The following is a 26,426-nucleotide window of genomic DNA, read 5'->3' on the forward strand; positions in this document are numbered from 1 at the left end:
TTAAGTAACTTGCGAAATTAAATAAAAATAGATTATTTGAGTATCACAAGTTACTAGAACATAATAGCTACCTGGTAATATTGATTTAAGTTATTTAAAGTTAAAAGCAATAATTCTAACAATATAACCTTGGTTCGTTTCTGACTGATAAAATAATCTAAATATGTATATATTAGAATTATAGTACCTGTTAAAAACAATTATTATTTTTTTTCCTGGTTGGTTCCTGTTAGCTTACAAAAAATGGCCTTAATACAAAATAATATAAAAAATCAAATGCTTTCCATCAAATATTTTTTAGGTTATAATTCTAAATAAATTTACTGCACACATAAACAAATAGCAAAACATCTCTACATATTTTGACATAGTTCTACATATTTTTTTATTTAAAGCAATTAACAGAAGAAATTTATATGTAATTACTATATGTTAAGATTCATCTTATTATTATTATAAAAAATTTAAAAGCATATACAATCTAGGCATATAAAAAAATAATGTTTACTAATATGTCCCTTACAAAAAGCCACAATTCTCAATGATTCTCACTAAATATAGTTTTTTTTTTTGCTTTCAAATATGTAAAACAATTTATATGAGGATGGAGGATAATGACTTCGACGGTTCTTTTATGAACCATTTTAAGTTGATTTAGTACGGTTAGCACAAATAAAAAACCAGTGTATAGTTTTTTTTTTCTCTTAATAAATCTGTATCCATACTCCATTAAAATATGATGCTGCTGAATATAAGCTAAAACAAGTGATATTCATGTCAGCGTCTAAAAATGCTTCTTTTACACTTGAAATGCAATTTCTTTCTTACTTTTACAAATCTTTTATGAATTTTTCTAATTAAAAAATATATATATTACTGATATATATATATTATTAATATAAATACTTTATTAGCAAAGGAAGTTTGAAAAGTTGTATTTAATACTAAAATAATTATTATCACTATACCGTTATGTAGAATAAAGCGACAGTAAAATTAAGCAAAAAGTATTAAAGTATGTTTATTAGTATGAAATACATAGTTTTTGTGGTCGCTGAGGGGAATTAATTTGTATAAATTTTGTACAAATTAAAAGGTGTGGTGAAAAGAGAACCTTGCATAAAAGAAAACGACTGAGGCAATAGTTTCGTTATTGATAAATGCTGCTGTGTTTAAATTCCAACGGGTCTATGAAAAAGTGCACAAGAAGTGTTAACATGCAAAATTAATTGAAATTCAGCTAATCTAAAAAAGTTGGGTAATGTCGAGTTTTGCTGCCAGTACAATACATTATTGCATTTTTTATTTTTTTAATTTAGTATAATTCTATATTTTTATAACAAAATGCAGTATTCAATGGCAAAATGACAACAATTACCCCAATAGAAATGACACCATGCATTTTCGCAAAACTGAATGATTGGTGTCATCGATTAAGTTTGGTGGGTAAGAAGGATCATTAAGACAGCTGAAGGACGTGAGATCCATGCTTATCCAAAGAAAAGCTTGCAACAACCTCATCATGTTTGCCAATCCTAAACACAACAAACTGTGTTTACCTAAAGAAAAACCAAGCAATAGAGTACAAATGGCACACTTAGCATTCCTAAAATCGTAGAAGGTGCAAATCATTAAATGTAAAGAGTAAAAATAGCCTATTTTTTTTATGTTCTAACAGTGTTTAAAAGAACAAACTGTTAATGCTGCATCATGGGTAAGCCTTTTGTCAGCCACATACCTCTTTGCTCTATTGAGACTTTGGCAAAGCACAACATCCGAAGAGGGAACTCTCAATCAAGATCTTGCTCCAGCCGGTGAGACCATGTTGAAATCGGGCTATAAAGACTGGTGGGTGATACCAACTTCAGCACTAAAGACGGTGATAAAATATGGACATTTATATATGATCCAAAGACAATGCGTCAAAGTGCAACGGGCACGGTCAGAATCAGAAAAAATATAGATATGTCTGTTTCGACTTCAACATAGTATTTCACCCTAAGTGAACCGTGATGGCTCTGGGGATAGAGCGTTCTCCTTCCAATGAGGTGAACTGGGCTCGAATCCCGCCCATGGCGGGTCGATACGAATTCCACATCAGGCTTGCACCGACCACAGTGCTGGCGTGAAATATCCCAAGTGGTAGAAGGATCACGGGTTAGAGTCCCCTTGCTGTCAGGATAACCGTGGGAGGTTCTCGTGGTCTTCCTCTCCATGTAACGCTAATATGTGTTAGTTCCATCTAAAAGCCCCCCACAAAGGTTAATTTCTCCCAATACTTGATCCAGGAGTTCCCTTGTTTTCTGGATTGGGCTCAGAATGACAAGATGATGGAGTTGAACACTAGTAGTCGCAGATCCAAAAATTGGGCCGGCTGTTCGATGGTGGTTATAAAATAAAATAAAAAGAACCAACAGTAAATTCTGTATACTACTTTGATGTTCAGGTAAGATAAAAGAAACTGGTCAACCAAAAGTGAAAGCACTCTGCTAAATGACTGTTACATCATGGCCATTTGCTGGTCATGAGTATTCTTTTCTGTAACAAGTTTCTTTTGAAGCCCAACATGACAATACTGCCATAATCCAGGCCTAGCTCTGAGCAACTTCTCTCTGCCCTGAGGAACAAAATTCAGATTCCACTAAAAATGTTTTAACAACATGGCTAACAGTAGGTTTAAAATAGGCTTCTTCCAGTGATCATGTGTGAGAGTCTGAGCAAAAAATGTGCCTGTGCTAAGTGAGATTAGATGGACGGATTATGAAGATAGCTTCGAAGATTATTAACACTTTGTGCCAACATATCACTTTTCTTAAAAAACAAAACAAAAAACATAACCTTGTATAAGTTGAATCTATGTGGCTTACTTAAGCCTCAGCTTATACTAATTATAAAATACTCTCAAAACAACATTCTGGAATAATATAAAGATTTAAAATCTTTTGACATTTCTAGTGTGGTGTTTTGTCGATTAAGTTAGTCATAGGAGGCTTAGTACAAGGACTTCCAGAGGACATAATGGATGTGGGAGAGTACAAGCAAAACATTTATAATAGAGTTATCTAATATATCTCATATCTAATTTCAAATTCCTTTCCTTTTTTAATGTAGAGTAATGAGTATGAGCAAAACATTTGCTTATAGTCTCATAATACCTAATTCTTTTTTAAATATAAAGCATATTTTAAAATCCTTATTTTTTTTTATTAAGGAAACTATATAAAAGAGATTCAATGGGAAAATTATAAATACTAAAGAATAAATAAGTTCTATCAGGTATGGAAAAGAGGAAACTTTAAGCCCTTTGAAAATAATCACAAATATAGTTCAAATATTTCTTCTTTTTTTTAATATATATATAACAATGTAATTAAAATATATTATAAATTTTAAAGACATACCTATTTCTATGTTTAATAACTAAAAAAGTTAAAAAATAGCGAAGAAAAGAAGAAAAAAAACAGGTTTTCTAATATATGTTTAAAATGCAAAATGGAAATTAGATCAATAATTTCTGAGATCTCCAATGAACTAAGTTAAAAACAAAGTTTTGTAAAAAATGTAAATGAAGTTTCCTATTTTTGCATCAAAAGTGGGGACATTAAAAAATTATTTTAACACTTCATTTTACAATTACTTCTCATATGCAACAAACATAGTTAAAATAAAGAAAAAAAAGTTAAATTTTATGAAAAGTAGAGAAAACATTTTCAGTTTATCATGTATTTTTTAAATATGAGCTAAATATCTTTAAAAAGAAATCAGATAAGTATTTTAATGAAAATAATAAAAAAAAATTAAGAATAAAATAGAAAAATTAAAATATAGAGAAAAAACAAACAAATTAAATTTAAAAAAAAAAGGATTTAATAAAGTGAACATTTTGATCAGCATTTGTTTATGTTTTAATTAACCAGTGAAATATTTCTTTCTTTCAAAAATTAACTTTTATTTATTTATTATTTTTTTGCAGTTGCAATTCAAAAAATTTTTTTTTACACACAATGATCAAGCAAATAATAAATAAAAATCAGACTACAAATAATGCAGTACTGTTTTCGCTGAGAGCTTGTTCTGCTTAAAATATAGTCTTTAGAACATAAATATTGGTAAAAAATTAATTTTAAAAAAAAAAAAAAAACCTCATGAAAATGGGATTTTTTTGGTGTTTTATTTTAAGTCTAAAATTAATTTTTTACTTTAAAAATATTAAACAAATTCTATTCATATGCAAAAAGGTGAAATTATCGATAGTCAAAACATTAAAATTTATGGAATAACATGCCTCATAATTATACCACTGTAACACAAAATAATTAACTTTTAGGATAGAATACACATGTACTCTTTTATTTGTGATGATTTAGGAAACTAAAAGAGTGGCACAACATTATCCTTCAAGTAATTTTAATACTTCTTAGATTTTATTTTAGTCTAGAAATTTACCAAAATGCACATTTGAAATCATAAGTTTTATTGGGAGGAGGTAATTAGGATAAATTATAGCTTAAAAAAAGACTAACTTTGAATTTTTTTGGTGTATTTTATTTCTGGATTTAAAAAAAAAAATCAAATGGTTTTTTTTTTAGCAAAGAAAAAAAATTTTTTTTCTGCCTTAAAAAAAAAAAAAAAAAAAAAAAAAATATTTTTAATAACAATTATGTCATTCAATAAGGCCAAATTGGAAGATATGCTACACTACTGTGAATGGTTGCCTTACCTGATATACAAGAAATTTGCCTAAATGCTCTGAGCTATCATCTCACTATTTAGGTATCCACCGAAAGGTAAAGGTTTCTAAAAGAATTGATTAGTATAAGTTGAAGAAAAAAATGACCAAGCTTTATTAAAATATAATTAGTAGGCTTAAGTGGGGAAATTAAAATATTATGTTGACCTTCCCCTCTTGTCAGCAAAAGTTAGCAATTGTCCCCCTCGTTTTTGTAAGATTGATGAAAAAGAAAAAAAATTTTTTTTAGAAGAATACGCCTTATTATCTTATTGTCATTATATATTGCTCAAATATAGAATGAGCAATAAGAAAGCTAAAAACTTAAAAAATTAATCTAATGATCGAATCATCACATACTAGAATCTTAATGGATCAAGAGCATAACCCTAACTTTAAATATGCTAACTAGTTTTGATCATATTTTTAAGGTACAAAATCAAATAGAAATTCTCTAAATAAACATAACTTTTCTTGCAAATTAGGATTTCTGACCCTCAAAATATGGGGATAGACTGCAATCTCACAAAATATAGTGTACAATAGTTTAAGCAATAGAGTGGTCAAAAGTTTGAGCTCATGATAGTTAACTTCCATTTGGCGTATTTAAATACTTCTCCAGGGCTAATAAAACAAGTTGAATGGGTTTTAACACAATTGTACAACTTGTATATATACTCAAAGCTAATTCCATTTGAAAATTATTCATCACTTTAACTAATTAATTTATTATTTTAATTAAATAATTTAATAATGGTCAAAACAAATTTTTGTTGTAGGGTAAACAAATTTGTACAAAATTTTAATACATGTAAGTTCAAATGATAAAATCTAATTTTTAAAAAATAAAAGTTTAAAAATACAACTTCTTAGCAACTGCCTAACACGCAATTTTCAATGTGATGACAACTTTTTTCAAGAAAATGTTTTTGAAAAAAATTCTTGATGAAAAACACCTAAAATATTTTTTTCACAAAATTTCAACCATAACTACGATTAGAAGGCCATGGCATAACAACAGATCATAGCTCCTATGACGAAAACATTTTTTTTAAAAATTTATGAGCTAATTTTCTTAACTTGATGTAATTAGAAAGTAAAAAGTCAACATTGTATGATTAGGCTATTAAAATACATATATTACAAATAATATATATATATATATATATATATATATATATATATATATATATATATATATATATATATATATTCAAAATGAAGAATAAAACAAAGAAAAATTAAAGACATATGAAAAAGGGGGAAATAATAAGTAAAATAACAAACAACAATTCAAAAAAAAAAGGATTAAATTTTATTTAAAAAACCAGGAAAAAAAAACAGAAAAAAAAGATATAATCTTTTCATCAGCCCACACGATTATATCCGTAAAACAGAGTGCTTTCTGATATTGTATCAATAAAGCCAAAAGCAAAATATATTAATACAATAGTGTGAGGAGCACTCAAAAAATTTTTTTATGAAAAATACAACAGATAAAATAGAACACAAAAAGTAAAAATAAGTAAAAATAACATGTAAAAACAGAACATAAAATAAAATAAAAAGAAAAAACAGTTAAGTTGGACTATAAAGCGAGTAGCGAAATCAGATCAACCTACATGGACGGAAATTTTTCAAGAATGATTTAATAATGTTTTCGCAGAAAGATTGCCAGAGTACAAAATATGAAAACAAAAGCGCAAATAGAGTGTAACAAGAGGGTTTGAAAGTGTCGTTCTTACTGCACTGCTGAAGTGATTTGTTATTCTGTGCATTGATTTGTTAGTTACCAAGTATGGGCCGGAAATCGGGCGCTGGGCCCATATCCAAGAGGTCGTGGGTTCGATCCTCGCCGGCCGAAGACTCCCCGTGTAGTAAATGGTGACTGATGCACGTTAAATCTGTCGAGTCTCAAAGTCCTCCATGTTCCCACAACTAATCAATACCTCTGGGGGTACTGATCCAGGAGTTTCCTTGTCTTCTGGATTGGTTCAAAATTACAAGGCTACGGAGTTGAACGTAAGTAGTCATAAGCCCATGAAATTGGGTCGGCTGTTCAATGACGGTTATAAAATAAAAATAAAATAGAAAAGAGAAACATAAATTGCCTGTTTCGCAAATAATTTTAGCCACGGATTTGAACGAAATGGATTAGCGCATGGAAAATTATATAAATTATCAAAGAAAAAAATTTTAATAGATAATTTTAACACGGATTTGCCCGAAATGGATTTGCACATGGAAAAATTGTATAAATTAGTAAAGAAAATTTTAGCAAACAATTTTACCCATGGATTTGCCCGAAATGGATTTGCACATGGAAAAATTGTATAGATTAGCAAAGGAAATTATTTAATAAAGGAATTTTCAGTAAATAATTTTAACCACGGATTTGCCCGAAATGGATTTGCACATGGAAAAATTATACAAATTAACAAAGAAATTATTTAGTAAATAATTTTGGCAATGGATTTACCCGAAATGGATTTGCACATGGGAAAATTATAAAAACTAACAAAAAAATTTTTAGTAAATATATCCACAAAAATATACAATTAATTCAATGATTTTATATAAAATTTTATTACATTAGTTGGGTATCCATTGTTTTTTATCAAATTTTGAAAGAGTTTATCGATTTGTTTTTTGCATAAATAAATATTACTACATATTCCTTTCATTCTGTTCATTTCATTAAAAGTGGTATTTAAATAGATGCTCCTAGAAACATTAGAATTCCAAGTAATTAGTTTATCAATATTAAAATTAAAATCATTTCATTTATTGTATAAGTCAACAAAGCAGATATTTTCAACTTTTATAATACCCAAATCCAAAAATTTGAAATTAATATTATCATCATGATTACGAAGTAAGATTAATTCCTCAGGGTATATATCACTCAATAAAACAGTAAAATCTTGGAAATTAAAGATAATTAAGTCATCAATATATCTAAAAACAAATTTAATACTAAGAGTATAATTTTTTTCATAATAATGCAAAAATAAGTTAGCTAAGAGAGATGAATAATTAGATCCTTGTGGTATTCCATTAATTTGAAGAAAAATATCCCTTCCATTGTAAAGATAATTACTAAAAAGACAGAAATTAATCAGAATTTCCCAATAATCAAAATCGCAACAAAGGATATTTTTAAAATCATAGTAATAATTCAAAAGGACATTTTTTAGTTTAGAAAGGGGAATGCTATTGAAAATATCCTGGAAATCAAAAGTTGCAATAGAATTAATTTTATTATGTTTAATGAAATCTAAAATCAGTTTATTATTAGTGATAATCCAAGAGAAACCTTCTTTAGTAATATTGTTAATAATCTTATTTAAGTAGTTAGAGAAAATGGTGCCAGGTTTAGTCAAATAAGTATTAGACCCACATGTGATAGTTCTAAATTTTACTGGAATTTTATGAAATTTAGGACTCATAATTAAGTAAGGAAATTGTATATCGCTAATTTTGATTTTTAATCTCTTGTAAAAAGCTAAAAATTTTTTAATGACAATATTATTATTGAAATTACTAAGTTCAAAATTTTTACTATTTTTTAATTCCGTATCTAAAAGTTCAGCATAGAATTTTTTACAGAATATAGCATAATTATTGTTAGCTTTGTCTATGGGAGTAATTACAAAATTTTTTTGAAGTTGCTTAATTGATTGAACAATATTAGAAAAATTTGTTGAATTGTTATTCTTATTTAAATTATCCTTATTATTGAAAATAAAGTTTTTAAAGTAATAATAAACTCTCCATTTCCATTCTGTTAGCATACCTAAAGGTAAAGAGAATCTATTTGATATCTTTAAACAAAAACTATTGAGATCATTAAGAAAGTATTTTAGAATTTTATTGACTGATATATGGTAAATGGGTCTAAATTTTGTACCTTTTATCATTAAATTCCTAAGTTCCAAGTTTTCTATAATATTTAAATTACCAGTAATAATATGTTTATGATGTTTATCAACAAAATCAAAATATTTATCCTCCTCACAGTGACATTCATAATTAGATATATTAATACTCCCTAAATTTTTGCTTATATCATTATAGTTAAATATGGTTCTACCAGGGTTGGGTTTTTGACGTCAAAAAGTGGTTTTTGACATGACAAGGGTATAATACTGGTTTAAACCGTCAAAAATGTCAAAAACTAAAGTTTGCCAAAAAAATATATAAACTTCAAAACTACCAACAGTTGCCATGCATTATATTGAAATTTAATTATACTATAGGTAATCAGCAGGTTTTAAGATATTTTTTAATTAAAATTAAGGTAAAATAACAGATTTAAAATCTCAGAAATTTATATTCAAATGCATGTGCAGAAAAATTTTGCAAAAAATTTTTTTAAATATTTATATTTTGAAAAAAAAAAAAAATTTTTTTTTTGATACTTAAGAAAATTAAAAGTTTATTACTATGCATTTTTGACATATAAGGAACATATAACTAATATTTATAAGGAACTTACAAGTTATGTTGTATAAATACAAACTTGATACAAGTGTATGAAAAAAAATTTTAATGTTATACCGAATATCTTTATTATCCAGTATGTTAATTTGAATTTAAAAGTAGTTATATTTGGGAATAATGATAAATATAATTCATATTGTTTATTATATTTATTTATAATTATTACACTTACCATTTTAAAACAATTTTTACCTCTTAATTTGTTTCCCCCACTTGTATTAAGAATACAAATAATGCATATCTTGAAAGCAAGAAGTAATTATTCAACAGCTGAATATTTAGATATTCAACAAAACTATGTATATAGTATTCAGCAAAATGAAATTCACAAGTATTTGGATAAACTAAATTTTCAGCATAGTAAATGAATAGGCTGAATATACTGTAAATCGACACTAACTACTCTGTGTATTTAACAGAAAGCACTTAAATTTGTATTGTCTTATGTTAAAAAGATTATTAAGAAGATTTAAAAGAATATTAAAAAGATTTTTCTTTAAAAGATGTCTAATGTACAAAACTGCTAATGTTTATCTTTAAAAATGTCTAATTTTTAGTATAATCTATACTATACACTAAATTTGGTTATAAATAAATTTCTTAATAATATCACTGCAGATTTTCAATAACACATGAAAATGAATACATAATATTACAAAAGATGTGAGCTTTCAAAAGTACAAGATTTTGGTTACTATTCAAAATATAAGTGTTTCTTCAAAATTTTAAATTTGTTTTTTCTAGAACATATTTAGAAACACTATCCTTTATAAAAAATATATAAATTTCATGTATTAATTAAATTTCACATATGAATATAGGTTTTTGACATTTTCGACATTTTTGACAGTGAGGTTTTTGACGTGACGGTTTAAACCATGGTTTAAACTGTCAAAAACTGTCACATGTCAAAAACCTGCCAACCCTGGGTTCTACCAAGAGATTTGTTATATTTAAAACTTTTAATTATGTTAAAATCTTTTAATGGAAATAAAACTTTAAAATTTTCAAAAATGTTGTGAAATTTGATCTTATCGAAAATAGGATTTTGAAAGTTAATAACGAAATATAAATTATCTAAACTTTTCTTTTTATTAGGCGAAATTTTGCTCATTTTGGCTCTTATAAGATCGAAACAAAGAATTTTGAAATGTAAATTAATGAAAGAAAAGTTAATAATAAGATCGTAGAACTTATATACTTCATAATTCTTAAGGGAGAAGACAAAATCTTTAATTAGTTTAATGCTATATTGTTTATTAAAGTCCTTTTCTTTATTAGGAAAGAAAATTTATATTTAATTTGTCACTATTAAGAAAGTTTCTATTACTTCTTGAACCCCGTTTACCTCGATTTGTACGCTTATCTTTAATATGAAAAAGTGAATAAGTTGATGAGTTATTGAAGTTAATCTGTGTATGTTGGAAGGTATCGTTTAGCCCATACGGCAAAATTGTTTTCTATAAAAGCATGTAGTAATTTTCTTTCTGTAGTCTTAAATCTAAATCCTCTATAATATTTAGAATATAATAATACTATTTATAATATACTAAGAATATATATTTATATATATAAGGTTATAAAAATATAAATATAATATTTTAAAAATTCGATTTATTTATTTATCTATTTTTTTTGGCAAATTTCAATAATTTTTACCGGAAAGTAACAACTTTCACCACCCAAATTTCTTTTTTCATAATCTTAAATATTATACTTTTTAACATAAAAAATAACAAAAAATCAAGAGGGTTTTTTTTTGTTTTCGGTCATTTAAAAAATAATAATAAGTGGCCTTCTTTTATAGCCTTCCCCCCAAAAAGTGCCTCAACCTCAATTATTTCCTCGTAATGTTAAATGTCATATTTTTCAAAATTTTAGTCAAAATACTTCAAAATTTTTATAGCACAAAAACAAACTAGAAGCCATATTTTCTTCTCAATTTGTTAAAAGTTATATTTTTCAATCTTTATTTTTCTTTAAAAAAAAAAGAAAAAAAGAGAGAGCATTTTTGGTATTTTCGCCTTTAAAAGAATAAAAAGTGGTTTTTACCTAACATAATTCAAGTTTTTTTTAATAGTAATCTCAATATTTTCTTTGACTTCAATATTTTTCATGTAATGTTAAATGCTATACTTTTCAGCAAGGAAAAAAAACCATAGTTTTTTTTTTTTGGCTATTAATAAAATAAAAAGTGGTGTTAAGCTAAAATATTCCAATTTTCTTTCTTCTTTTTTTAATGTATATATACCATGAAATCTCAATCTGTTCTAAACTCAATTAAAAAAAAAAAAAAAAAAAAAAAAAAAAAAAAAAAAAAAAACAGTTCTTGATTCTTTTAATATTGAAAAGTATGACAATTAACATTATGAAAAAAAAAATGAAGTTAGGAAACTGCTTTTGTTTTGTTCGAAAATCTTGAAGTATTTTGGCACCACTTTTTATTTTTCTTAATGACCAAAAACACCTTTTTGAAAAATATGACATTAAACAGTTGGAGTAAAAAAATTGTGGTATACCAAAAATAGTAAACCAAAATGGACTACATAATTATATACGCCTGGATATCCATAATCTAGTGAATCATTATCTTTTGCACCATTAATTAGAATAGTAGCAAGTTCAAGGCCATAGAAAAATTGCTTTTACTTCTAATTTTTCTTTTAAACAGTTTATTTCTAAAAACAAAAGGTCACATAATATTTTCAACCCAAATTAAAAGTAACTAAACCATCTAAAAGTATTGTGTCAAAACCTTTATTAATTAATAAATTCGATAAACAATTAAAAAATACCAATTTTTTCCTTTAAACATGCTAAAATGACAAAAAAACAAAAAACAACTTTAGTATGATTACATATTACTTTTCAATTCCACTTAACATGCATATAAAGACTCAATATCAAAAAGTTTTTTTGGTAAAGTGATGTCTGAATTCACAAAATAAAATTTCGCTCTATGAAATTTTAATTTTCTATAGAAAATAAAATGTTTCTAAAGACTACAAATGGAAAACAAGTACTAGTAAGGAATTTAAAAATTGGAAGGTTAAAATAAAAATTTCTATGACCTGAGTATAAAAAATTGCTGGTACATAATAGATGAAAAAGTTATTTAATTTTTTTTAAAAATTATCTTAGAACGCTTGTAACTAAGTATTAATCAATTAAAATTAAATTTCCATGAAAAATTAAAACTATTAATATGAACACAAAAGTCTCAGTTAACATAATTGAGCATAGGAACTTCTGTTTCATTGATACAATATATAACATTACAAAAATTAATTAGTTTAATGGGCAATTCTATAAAAATTCATGTTGAAAAATTCCTAATTGTCCACAATTATCTTAATTTTTATTAATCTGATGTTTTACCACTGATTTCAATTATTTTTTTATACATTTTGAATGGTCTGTGAAAGAAAATGTTTGATTACATTATCACTTATTCAGAATTATTATAAAAAAATCAAACTTTAGAAAAAAGAGGGTAATAAAAACTGCAGCTTACTTTGCTCAAAATATAACATTTGAAAAATTAATTAGTGAATGATTTCTTAAGAATGCTATGTTCAAAAATTCTAAACAGCAAGCACCTCACTTTAAAACTTTTTTTAACCTAAGGTTTAAAATTTGATTTCAATTATTTTTTTTTTTTGCAGATTTTTCAAAAGTGAGCTTGTTTAGTTATTTTTTAAAAAATCTTTAAAAAAAATGAAAAAAAATTCAGAAAAACTAGAGGAACCATAGAAACTTACCGCTTACAAAATATAATTTATGCAAATATATAATTTTACGCAAAATAATTAGTGAATCATCCCTTAAAAAACTGTGTTGAAAAATTCCAAATCGCCAGCCGTTAACAATTAATCTTTATCATTTGATGCACTTAAAATTGACTTTGTTTAGTTAACATAGATAAGTGTACAATGCAGAATGCTTAGAATTATTCAACATTCTCAAATATATATGTATTATGAAAATTTAAGGAAAAACAAGAAGAGAAAATTATAATAAAAAAAAACTGGAAATTGCAGAATCGAGGAAGAATCTCAGGACCGCAAAGAACAGGAATATAATTGCGAAATTAAAAGTAAAATTTACCTGAGGAACTTATGAATTTTTTCTTAGATTTTCTTTTAACCAACTAAAATAAAAGAAAGAGGATTATAATAATGTTAACTCAGTAAAGTGAATTTAAAAGAAAAAGATTACGCACTAGCTAATAAATAGTTTACAGTCTTCTCACTCAATTTAAGGAGAAAAAATTTTTTATTTTCCAGGCATATCAAGAAAAATCTAGACCATAATTCATGTATACCATACAATAATTTCATCAGAAAACTTTTTTTTTTTTTTTTAAACTTGAAATGCCAAATATAAGATTTTTGAGAAAAAAATATATAATTGAATGAGGAGTCAGTTTAACTAAAATGAGAAGTTTTTACAAGAAATAATTATAATAAATGTTAGAACTATTTAACTACTCAAATCTCAGTAGCTGGTTATTGTTACTGAGAATTCTAAGACTGGTTATTTTCCAGGTAAGACATAGGAATTTTCCAAGTTTTTGTTTCCTCGGTTTAGTATGTACCTCCAAATGCTAGAGAACTTTATTGAGCTAAGACATAAAAGGATCTACAACTTTAACTTAAATCTTTGAATTGAAGAATCAATCCTTGGACCTACATTAGTTTCGTAAAAGTTCTGGACTGAAAAATTTTCTTCTAAAATATTTCGAACATTCCTTGCGTTTACCAGCACTTCTTCGAATGTTTATGTCATATTCTGAATGTTTAAAATACAGCTTAGTATAAAAACATAACTTCTTATTTGTCATTAATTTTATATTATTGGTAAACCTTGAGTAATTTCATTCAAGTGCATTGATAGCATTTTGACAAGTAAACAAGGGTAGATTTAAAAAAAAAAATAGCCACTGATACAAAGGACTAGCTACTAAAAGAAAGCACACATTTTTACTTGTCTATTTACAAGGCTCTATTAATTTATTTAAATAAAAAAGTAAGTTAATAAAGTGACTTAAAATGAAAAATCAGAATACAGAGAATATGTAGTGTTCACAGTTATAATGAAATAAACTATGTTCTGACAAAAACACAAACTAAAACAGAAAAAAAAGCGGACCATTGTATAACACTGATTGCTGGTCACCAGGAACACTGGTTTTGTTGCGGTCTGAGTCAAATTTTATTGTTCCAGGCTAACAGTCAACTGTTACATCTGAGCCCCAGGTAAATGTTTTCATGTGTATAACACCCTCAGTCATTAATGTTATCTTACTTCTTCGTCAATACTTTGACAACACAAGTACTACTATATTTCAACATTTGTTACTGTTCACATACATTATATCACTCATCATCACAGCAGATACTAGTATTTGTGAGAGCACTTAATATATTATTTTTCTGACAGAGAATTAAAAAAATGGATAAATAAGATAATTTTTACATAGATTCATGAATAAAATTTTTCATGAATATAATTCCTTTAAAGGTACAACTTAAAAAATTTTCTATTGTTAATATTATTTTTTTAAAGTTTAATTTCAAATTAACGTAGAAGATTAACAGAATTCTCCATAAATTAGTTTTACTTTACAATTTCTAAAGCAAAACAAAAATTAGATGCTTTTTAGTTTTTTTTTTTTTTCTTTTCTGAAAACAAAGTTAGCAGTGAGTTTAAAGTATTTGTATTTAAAAATCATTTTAAAGAATAAATATTGATTTTATCTAGATATACAGCGCCATGTTTAGTAGGTAAGTTTAATGAGTGTAGCACAAATTCCAATAATGAATGCAAAGCCTTATTTTTCAAAGTTTGGGTTATCTTCTACTTTTTGGGTTATCTTCCAAAGTTCATCGTTTACTGAAGTCTGGTTGACACATCAACCACGAGAGCTCTTCAGTGACGAATCTTATGTTAAATGTTGTTGTTGTCATATGCCATTAAACAAAATGGCATCCGCTTCTCTTTTTCCAGTGGCTCCATCTATGGCCAAAAAATTTGACTTCTGCCACATACATACGTCACAACTCGTTTATAAAGCGGCACATTCATCCATCCACAGATTGTAAGTTTGACCTTAAGTAGAGAACAATCAATCTTCAATTCAGTACTCCCAGAGGTCTTGATTTGTTATGGGGACATAGAGGATTTTGTGACCTGACAGATTTAACCTGCACCAATCTTATGTTAAATGTCCTGCATAAATAATCTAAAAATGTTTATAGAATTATAAGTATATCATTTTTCAATTCTATGTTTCAATGTGTTACATTCAACACAAAATCGTGGAATTGCCCAAATACTTATTTTATTAAAGAATTGAACTAAACACATACTTCTTTATTTTTGAATTTTTTCCTTGGCTTAAGTTTACTTTCTGATTTTGACTCTTTACTTGTCCTCTTTCCCATAATTGTAGGGCCTGAAAGAAATACAACAACAAGCATTGGTATAAATAAATTGACAGCAAATCTCTCTCAATAAATTATAATCTAAAAAGATAAGAGTAGTTGATAAAAAAATTTATATTCTAAATTTGAATAATACATTCTATTAGGATTTAAATCACAATAAAAACCATGGTTAGAATCAGTGATACAAATTAAATTGCTTAAACAAATCTATTTTCTTTATGTTTGTCAAATATTAAATTATGCTGAAAATGTATTCTTTACAAACCAACATGAACTATCAAAATTTAAATAATAGCTAGAAATCATACTTAAAAAGATGCTACAAAATAATGATTGAATAAAATTTTAAAATGTAGAATGATTAGCAAAATGTTACCTTAAAATTTAAATATAAAGTACTGCTGACTTTAGGTTATAGATTCAGCATACGAGAGATATATTATTGCAATAAAAATATTATTTAAGAAAATAATGACTTTATTCATTTGATTAAATTAAATATAAATCTATAAAGTAATACTTTTTCCATACCTTTAAAGTAAGCACAATAATTTTAAAAAATATATATAAACTGCATCTTATTATGATATTTAAAAAAAATTCCACAAGGAAATAATACTCACTTTCTGTATATGTACTGACTGCTTCATCATCACTCGCTATAACATTAGAGCTTGAAACAAAATTTAGAGAATTTGAAGATGTTGCAAAATTCTTCTCCTTAAAAGACATTGATTTTCGGCATTTCAATGATTTTTTGCAGAAGCCATTAGAATCTGACATTCCAAACATTTTTTACCATTATTTTACTCTCTGAAAAATAAATATAACATTATTAATATAGGTGAATTAATAATGAATAAATTGAAAAAATAACTGTTATAATAATAAGACTAGTTCTTACGATAAAAGCTAACAATAAAAGTCACAAATCAAAGGGCTTTAGTAGCTAAAATTGCAGACACCTTTAAATGCTACCTTGGAGCATCATCTTCAGTGCAAAATACAGAAAAATAGCAATAAAAAACGTAATAAACATGGAATAAATTAATCTAAAAATGGATGAAGTCCATAAAAACGAGGAAATCAGACAAATAAAATACATCAACAGTACAATCAACGAAATAAAATAAAAGCTGTACGGAAATTAAAGGAGTAAAAACAAAAATTAAGAACAAAAATAAAAACATTAAAAGCAAGCGATATTGTCTACATCTGGTGTTCAAACAATAAAGGGTAACAAGCTCCACGATGAATGGCCTTTTTTAATGTATGCAAAAAATTCTCACAGATCCTCAAATTCCTAAATTTCTCCATCTCACTGACCTTCAGTTGAAGGTCATGACTAGGACTGGGCGATATAAGAAATTTTATATTGTGATGCATCGCCAGTTTTGCATCGCGATATAGTATTTTTGAAATTCATTTACTTGTAAGGCGGATTTCTATCAAAACTTCATACTCAGATTGATTTAAATCAGTTTATGAATTTGATGTATATGAAGTATATATTTGATGTTTTGCTTAAGAAAGATATGAATGTTATATTTTCTAAAAATGATCGCGCAAATAACGAAAGATTTCTTAGTCTAAAAATAAATAATAAAAAAATAAGTTAAATTGAAATTTATCAATACATTTACCTAACAATATAGAAAGAAAATTTAAAAAATAAGCTCGTTAAAAATTATTTGTATGCTTAAAACAAAGTGCTAAATAAATTAAACAAAAAAAAAAACACTTTTAAAACAACACTATTTTTTATCATTATTATTTCACATTAATAATAAAGTTAAATTGAATAATTACCGAATTATGAACGAAAAAGAAAGTAAGGTTTAATTTCTTAAAAATAAAAACAAAAGAATTATGATATTCGATAATATATTCAACTGACAATATTGAAAGAAAATTAAAAAACACGATTATACTCTTTAATGAAACGAAGTGCTAAATGATTTTAAAAAAAGAAGTTGCAATCGCATACATTACTAATTTTTTTGAATAAACAAAGTTGATTGACTTATATCCAAATCCAAAAGAGGAAAAATAAGTTTTGTTATAATTTTATTTATAAAAATGAAAACAACTAAAGATTTATAAATTTAAAATCAGTAATAAAAAACCCATTAAATTATTATTTTATCCAAAAAGTTTTTAATAAATGAAAATAAAGTAAAAAATAGCATAACAAATTTAATTTTTAATATAATTCTATATGGGCACCTTAAATTATATTTCCGCTTGTAATAAATTCAATAATGTAAGATAATACTTAAACATATAATATCAAAATTAATTTTTACATTTAAAAATAAAAAAGAAAGTTTTGTTTCAAAAAAAATTTACCTAATTAAGAAACACTTCTTTATATATTTATTCCTTTCAATAATAGATTACGTTCCGAACAAGGTAACGACGGTGATCACAAATTCAGTCCCACTGAAAATAATCTACCAGAAACGATATGAAGTCGCGACAAAGGAGAAAAAAAAGCTAAGAGGTGCGGAAACGAACATGCGAGATCATGATATATGTTCTCAAAACTGAATCTGATTCTACCGCTCATCAATCAAGGCCGTTTCAATATAACGATACATACATCGTCTTCCCCAGCGCGAGTTGGCATCGGAAAGTAAGAGATCCTTGCGTGTCTTGTATCGCTATATCATTCGTCTTCATTACTCAACGGCTTAAATCATATTTCTGATGCATCGCCTGGAACGAAAGTCGCTGTATCGGCCTGGCAATACAGGCGTTAAATCGATATGTCGCACTATATCGTTTTATAGCCCAGTCCTAGTCATGACACATCCCTTACACACACAATAAGTTAGACAGTTATTGAAGGGAAAGTCCAACAAGAAAGCAGATTACCATATAATACTTTTATTGTACAGTCTTAATTTTAAATCAATAAATTACATTATGTTAGCCTAGGAGAAATCAAGAAGAGGTGACATCACTAAATTATCAGTTCTGAAATCAGGAGTTTATAGTTGCGCTTTAATAGCTTTATTAAATAAAACTATAAAATCAGGTGTCTGTCTAGGTTTTTCTGAGGGGTACCTATTTTGTGAAAAATTAAAAATTATATTAAAAAATTAACACAAAAATATGGATTTATCGTTTCTTAAGGGATACAAAAATAAAATTTTAAGAAAAAGTATTTTATGAAACTATTGTTTTTTCTAAAGTTGAATTTGTGAAGGTACCGCTAAACGGTAGTAAATTTGGCCTGGACAGACCCCTGAAAATCAACAGTAATTAAAATTAAAAATTAAGTCATGAACTAAAGTTAAAAATAAGAAAATGGCTCAATTGCAATTGTGGTACATTTTAACAATATTGAGCTGCCTGTAGTCAATAGCATCATTTTTAGTACCAAATGACAGGTACTGTGCATAGTTTTTTATTACATTGATGAGCTGAAGTTAAGAAAACATTTTTTGTTCAATAATGCAAAATCACAAGGGCAGATAAATTTTTTGCGAAAAATAATTTAGCAAATAATACGTGGGTGAATATTTGGCCAACTGAATGTTCGGCAACAAATACCAAACTGAATACCAAATATTCGTTACATTCCTGCTGAAACTTCGTTACATCCCTAAGGATGATACGAAGACATGCCATCAAAAAAAAATAAAAAATTCGCAGAGGAAATGGGTCTCCCGCTATAGTAGCTTAACGGCAGAACAGTGCAACGAGGGCCGATACCGCACACCCTGAGTCCCTTCACAGGCTGATCAAAATGGTCATCTATCCAGCCAGTGACCTATTGGGAACCCTATATCAATAGAATACTTAAACCAAAATTTCCAAATATATTAACTTAATTGTTTGTGAATATTTCTTTTAAATCACAGATAATTTTGCATCTAGTACCTACATAATTTTTTTAATATTGTGGCTTCAAAGGGGGAGATTTCCGTATCGTGATCTGTGGCAGAATAATCGCTAAGTGTTGGCAGCTGCCAGAGTGAAACTAAAAAAAAAAACATCACAGAAAGAAACCAACTTGAAAGGTACAACTTATAGCCACCCCAAGGCAAACATACACATTTTTAAAAACAAACAAACTGCAAGTTAAAAATCTATTTGACACCTCGGTGATTGCAATTGACGCGACACATGAAAATATGAAACATCCCCCCTTTAAAGAAGCATATAAAGCTCGCCTTCTCTTTATACTGCTGCTATCTAGTATCTTTCAAGAATAAAATGCACAAAACTAGTTCGCTATACTATTCACATGTCATTAAAATAGTTTTTACTTTTTTTTCATGAAAAAAGGAGGAAAAGGAACCCACTTAATGAAAAAGAAAATTTTATATTATAATAGATAGATATCTTTGATTGCAATGGGTTAAAAACTTTATGAAGCTATTAACTATAGTAACTGGTGCTATTGTCTAGTGATGCTTACAGAAAGTAAACATTTATCTTTTATTTTCATTACAAAAAACAGAAGTTATATTGATTGCTGAACTCGCATTTTCAGAAAATGCACTTTTTGACATTATACATCTAAGAAAACTTCAAGTGAAATATTATTTACTTATATTTCAAATGTAGAAATTATTAAGCAGAACGAGTCTTTAATTGCTAAGAGAAAACTGTTGTGTCGCAGAAGATCCAGATGTGTAGCAATGGCGCGCTATTTTTAACTGTTTTGGCCGGAGTGATTTATCTTCTACAATACGCCACTGAGTGGCTTGCATCTTTCAGTAGATCACGATACAGAAATCTCCCGTTTCATTTAGTTACTTTATTTTAATAAAATTATAGCAGAGTATTTTATTCAAGTAATAATTGTTGCGAATATTAGCAAAATGGGATAAACCAGAAAGTAAATATCAATAAACTGATATTAATTTACATAACGCAATTATTCACAATATTGACCAAATAAAATTTAAATAGAAGATTAATAAAGCTCAAAAAGAAAAGAAATTTATCCCAAAATTAATAATTAAATTCAGCACCAGCATTAATTACTGAGAACAAGTAGTATAAGTAATTTTTAATACCAAAATTTTTCATTATTAAGGCTTTGTTGAGTTTAAAGAGTGGTTTATAATTGCTAATGTGGGGGTTACTTTAGTAACGTACTCATTGCTTGTTCCTGAACGGTAAAAAAAATTAAATTTCGTACTTATTTTCGCAGTTTAGGGATCTCCCGGTTTTTCATATCTGCTTGAAGTGGTCCATTTTTAACACTGTTTGTTGTGACGAGCTTTCTGCGTTAGCTTATAGCTCTGTATTTCATGACTGAGATTTATGGTTGAGGCTAGAGAGATAGCAGAAAATTCCTGTAAAATGTCAGAAACGGTTTGTGGCTAGAAACAATTTGTAAAGAGATTGGGGTTTGGTCCGAGAATTGTTGTAGCTGTAGTTCATTTACGTCGCTCTAGAGCTACACAATGGGCTATTGTCGATTGTCTGGGAAACATCCCTGAGGACGATACGAAGACATGCCAATGAAGCGACGTGACATCACTCATCTAATAATTTTAATGTGTTTATTCTTTAAACCATTCATTACACTTCACCATCACAATTTTGATCCTCTGCAGAGGGCATGGCACCCCCGCTTTCACCTCCTCAAGCTGTTGCTACTCAGTCTCGATCACACACGTCGGCTTGCATACACTCGACTGCTAACGGCAACACAGGAGCGACTACGATCGTGAAGTTAATACACCTCTCACATTCAGCACTCAAAAAGTACGGTGATCTTAATACAGCTCTCCCGGCTACGCACAAAAAACAGCAATGATTCAACTAGTGGTATCCATTCATCGAATTCTATCACAGATATAATTCTGGTGGGGGAGTACTGCAACGTAACGACCACTACAAAATTACAACTACAATTCACTAGTATATCAGACATGTTAACTCAACTCTATGTCAGGGTACCTTTTCATAGATGAAGTTTGATATGGTCGAAAACAACTCTCCCCACAGACTGATCGTTAAGACACGGTTCCCAGCAGATCACCGAAGTCTAGCTTTTTTGACTTTTTTTAGAGCTATGTTCAATATAGATTTCAGTTTCACATAGTATCCTAACTAAATTTTTTTTTAATCTATTTGAAAATCAAGATGAAAACTAATGTACTTACTTCTTCTATGACTCTTCACACGCTAATGATGAAAGCATGCGAAGTGTAGCCATAAGTAGAGAGTTCTGTTATATGTCAATTACAGCTCGTTTTGATCGCCAATAACGTAAGCACCTAACGGGGAAAAGGGGCTTGTGATTTGTTTATTTTTGTTGACAGGGGAGAGAGAGAAAGAACATGAGCAATGCTTACGTAAGCGTCTAAATTCCTCTTATTTTCAAAATTTTAGTAAGAAGCAATGTAGAAAATGAAACGAAAAAAAATAAAGAGTTCACAAGCGAAAAAAACAACTCATATTTGAAATAAAAAGTGAATTCGTATTTGGAATAAAAGGTAAAATTAAAAATTTGGAAAAAAAAAATTATTCAGAAAGTTTTAGAGGTCATTATTTTGGAAGACAAAAGGAAAACACAAAAGATTTCTGAAGAACATTCTACTCAAAATTTTATAAAATGGATTAAACATAAAAATGGATTTAATAGATTTAATTAAATTTAAAATTTTAACACAAAATTTAAAATATTTCGAATAAATTGGATTTTCTGTTACTTCATAATATAATTGCTTGAGCCGTAGTGCCTCAGGGGATAAAGCCCTCACCTCCCAATGAGCCGGGGTGAAATCTAGCGATGGCTAGTTGATTCAAATTCCACACCTGGCTCGCAACGACTGCAGTGCTGACGTAAATAACATCGGTGGTAGAAGAATCATGCGCTAGAATCCCCTTGTAGTCGGAATAACCGTGGAAGGTTTTCGTGGTTTTCCTCTCCGTATAACGCAAATATGGGTTACTTCCGTCAAAAAGTTTTCCACGAAGGCAAATTTCTCCCAATGAATGATCCAGGAGTTCCTTTGTCTTTTGAATCAGGTTCAAAATTACAAGGCTACGGAGTTGAACATTTGGTCGTAAACTCAAAATTGGGTCAGTTGTTCAACGACGTTAATAAAATAAAATAAAATATAATTGTTTGATAAATAGCTTAAAAATAACATTTCTGCATAATTATAAAGGCTTTAAAAAATGAAATAAAACCTGGGAACTTCCCATTGAGATGTCTTATCATCTGCAGCACATCTTCCGATTTGGAGAGAACATCTACTCGTTTTAGAAGATCATCTGATAATTGGACGTTTCATAATTTTGTATGTTTTCAACAAAATTAATTATTTTTTTCTTAAAAAAAATATTTTATTGACATTTTGAGGATTACTTACGGACAATTTTGGAAAGTACGACATCTATTTTTCGTGTGAAAATGTGTTCAAAAGAAATTCTAGGTGTAACAGTAATAAAATTTATTAATTTCCTATGATAAAAAATATTATGGGAAATAGTTTCATAATAGATATAATTTTTTTAATTAAAAATAAATAAATTTCTATGCTTTGAATATTAATTTCTTTGTTTTATGTAAGCAGATCAAGATTTTTAGTTTTTAAATACTAATAATTAAAAAAAATCAGAAAAATGAAATTTTTTTTTTTTTCAATACGCGACCCTTCTTATTTTGACGTTAAACTAGAAGAAATAAACATATTCACTGTTTCTTTTTTCAACTCGTTCTATAGTAATAGTCAAAAATAAAAGATGGCAGCACTAACATTTTCGTTTTAATAGATGTATAATTTTTAGAGTATATTTTTAGACAGAATTTATTTTCAAATATTCGTTTTTCATTTCTTTTTCGTATTTTTTTAAAATTTATTTTTTAAAACATCGCTACTTTTTTTCTGTTGTTAGAAAAAATAAGTTATAGAAAAATGAATTTTCGTCATTTGTAGAGTTCAAAGTTATATTTTTTGAAAACATATTGCTGTTATTATTATTTCGTAAGTTTCTGTAAAATATTTTACAGATATATTATTTTCCTTTACGTATTTTTTTATGATATCAACTCCAGGTCAACAGCTCAGATGAATAAATTTGGCAGTCTTGAATACCTAGGCACCATCTCTCTCTCTTTTATCACATTATCTATCATATATATCACATAATATTATATATCACATTAGTGCTTCTAAAATTTTATTTAAATGTATATTTCTGAAGATATGCAACCGTTTTCATAATTTTCAGACATTTCTGCATAACTACAAAAATAAATAAAATAAAATGAAGAAATAAAGCGAAATAGAATAAATAAAAAATAATAAATAAAGCAAATAATTAAAAAAAAAAACTTACTGAAACTAATTATGCAGCAGTAAGTCAGTTCTTGACCAAGGGGGTATGGAGGTTAAGATTTTACAATTCTATGACCAATGGCATGGCTGTGGCAATTCGGTTAGTATTTGACATCAGCCTCCTTTATTTTCCAAATAAGCTTTTGTCCCTTGATCTGAAGTTGGATGAGTTTCTTGTCCCCACCTTGAATTCAATTGAAGCTTACGAGGATTTTATACAGTCGGAGAAACCCTCCATTGCGAATTCTGTGTGACTTACCTACATAAATAATTTCAAATTTAAGGTACGGTCAAAGTGCGTTCAGTTAAACTTAGTAAACAATTCAGTTTCAAATGCTGCATATATGATTTCCTAAATATTGAAAGGCAGACAAATTATGCTAAGAACACTCATGATTACTCAGGGTGGAGAAATTATAATGATATAAATTATGTTAGGAGTACTCACGGCGGAAAAGTTATAATGTCACAAATTATGTTGGATTACTCAGGATTACGCAGTGGCAAAGTTACGATGTCATAAATTATGTTAGGATTACTCAGAGTGGGGAAGTTATAATGATATAAAGTAAGTTAGGATTACGCAGTGGCGAAGTTATGATGACATAAATAAAGTTAGGATTACTCAGTGGCGAAGTTATGATAGTATAAATAATATTGCTATTGCTCAGTATTACGCAGTGGTGAAGTTATGATGATACAAATTAAGTTAGGATTACTCAGGATTAGGCAGTGACGAAGTTATGATAGTATAAATAATATTGCTATTGCTCAGTATTACGCAGTGGTGAAGTTATGATGATACAAATTATGTTAGGATTACTCAGGATTACGCAGTGGCGAAGTTATGATAGTATAAATAATATTGCTATTGCTCAGTATTATGCAGTGGCGTAGTTATGATGACATAAATAATGTTAGGATTACTCAGTGGCGAATTTATGATAGTATAAATAATACTGCTATTGCTCAGTATTACGCAGTGGCGAAGTTATGATGACATAAATAATGTTAGGATTATTCAGTGGCGAAATTATGACAGTCTAAATAATATTGCTCAGTATTACGCAGTGGAGAATTTATAATGCTACAAATTATGTTAGGATAACTCAGGATTACGCAGTGGCGAAGTTATGATAGTATAAATAATATTGCTATTGCTCAGTATTACGCAGTGGCGAAGTTATGATGATACAAATTAAGTTAGGATTACTCAGGATAAGGCAGTGACGAAGTTATGATAGTATAAATAATATTGCTATTGCTCAGTATTACGCAGTGGTGAAGTTATGATGATACAAATTATGTTAGGATTACTCAGGATTAGGCAGTGTCAAAGTTATGATAGGATAAATAATATTGCTATTGCTCAGTATTACGCAGTGGCGAAGTTATGATGACATAAATAATGTTAGGGTTACTCAGGATTACTCAGTGGCGAAGCTATGATAGTATAAATAATATTGCTATTGCTCAGTATTACGCAGTGGAGATGTTATAATGATACAAATTATGTTAGGATTACTCAGGATTACGCAGTGGCGAAGTTATGATAGTATAAATAAAATTGCTATTGCTCAGTATTACGCAGTGGTGAAGCTATGATGACATAAATAATGCTAGGATTACTCAAGATTACTCAGTGGCGAAGTTATGACAGTATAAATAATATTGCTATTGCTCAGTATTACGCAGTGGAGAAGTTATAATGCTACAAATTATGTTAGGATTTCTCAGGATTACGCATTGGCGAAGTTATGATAGTATAAATAATATTGCTTTTGCACAATATTACGCAGTGGTGAAGTTATAATGATACAAATTATGTTAGGATTACTCAGGACTACCCAGTGGTGAAGTTATAAAGGTATAAATTATGTTAAGATAACTTTGGATTACGCAGTGAAGAAGTTATAATAATATAAATGAATTATAATTAGTTAAAATACTATAAATTAGTAATATATAATAACTTTAAAAAATGAAATAATTTTAATCTCAATTGAAATAATTTTAATTTTGTTAGGAAAAAAAATAATAGTGAATCGGAAATGCGCTTGTTTCTCAAGTTCTGATGGGATGACGGCCTTGTATTTAGGTATGTTTCAAAGTCGATTAAAGAATAATATCCACTATCAGTTTATTTGGGAGAGTTATTTAAAGAGTATTAATTTATATATTTAGAATTTTTCTCTTCCGCATGAAAATAAATACAATACAATACAATACAATACAATACTATACAATAAAATACAATACAATACAATACAATACAATACAATACAATACAATACAATACAGTACAGTACAGTACAGTACAGTACAGTACAGTACAGTACAGTACAGTACAGTACAGTACAGTACAGTACAGTACAATACAATACAATACAATACAATACAATACAATACAATACAGTACAGTACAGTACA

General features: G+C 27.8%; 1 protein-coding gene across 6 annotated transcripts in view; it reads right to left on the reverse strand.

The window, feature by feature from the left end:
- The window catches only part of LOC107449294 (uncharacterized), a 38,924-nt gene extending 17,932 nt beyond the window's left edge, over positions 1-20,992 (reverse strand). For 2 of the 6 annotated variants that reach the window (XM_087149738.1, XM_043047084.3), the window contains exons 1-4: positions 20,840-20,992; positions 16,305-16,494; positions 15,604-15,689; positions 13,340-13,382 (exon numbers count right to left, since the gene is read on the reverse strand). In XM_087149738.1, the coding sequence (XP_087005864.1) occupies positions 13,340-13,382; positions 15,604-15,689; positions 16,305-16,473 (298 nt within the window). In that variant the 5' untranslated portion in view covers positions 16,474-16,494; positions 20,840-20,992. Of the gene's footprint in view, positions 1-4,720; positions 4,798-13,339; positions 13,383-15,603; positions 15,690-16,304; positions 16,495-20,714 lie in introns of those variants that run through there. The other 4 variants (XM_043047087.3, XM_043047085.3, XM_043047086.3 and 1 more) reach the window with 4 other exon arrangements.
- Positions 20,993-26,426: the final 5,434 nt, after the last annotated feature.

Source organism: Parasteatoda tepidariorum, chromosome 8 (assembly GCF_982258835.1).
Source record: "Parasteatoda tepidariorum strain Cologne lab strain chromosome 8, Ptep-v5.0, whole genome shotgun sequence".
Taxonomy (NCBI): domain Eukaryota; kingdom Metazoa; phylum Arthropoda; class Arachnida; order Araneae; family Theridiidae; genus Parasteatoda; species Parasteatoda tepidariorum.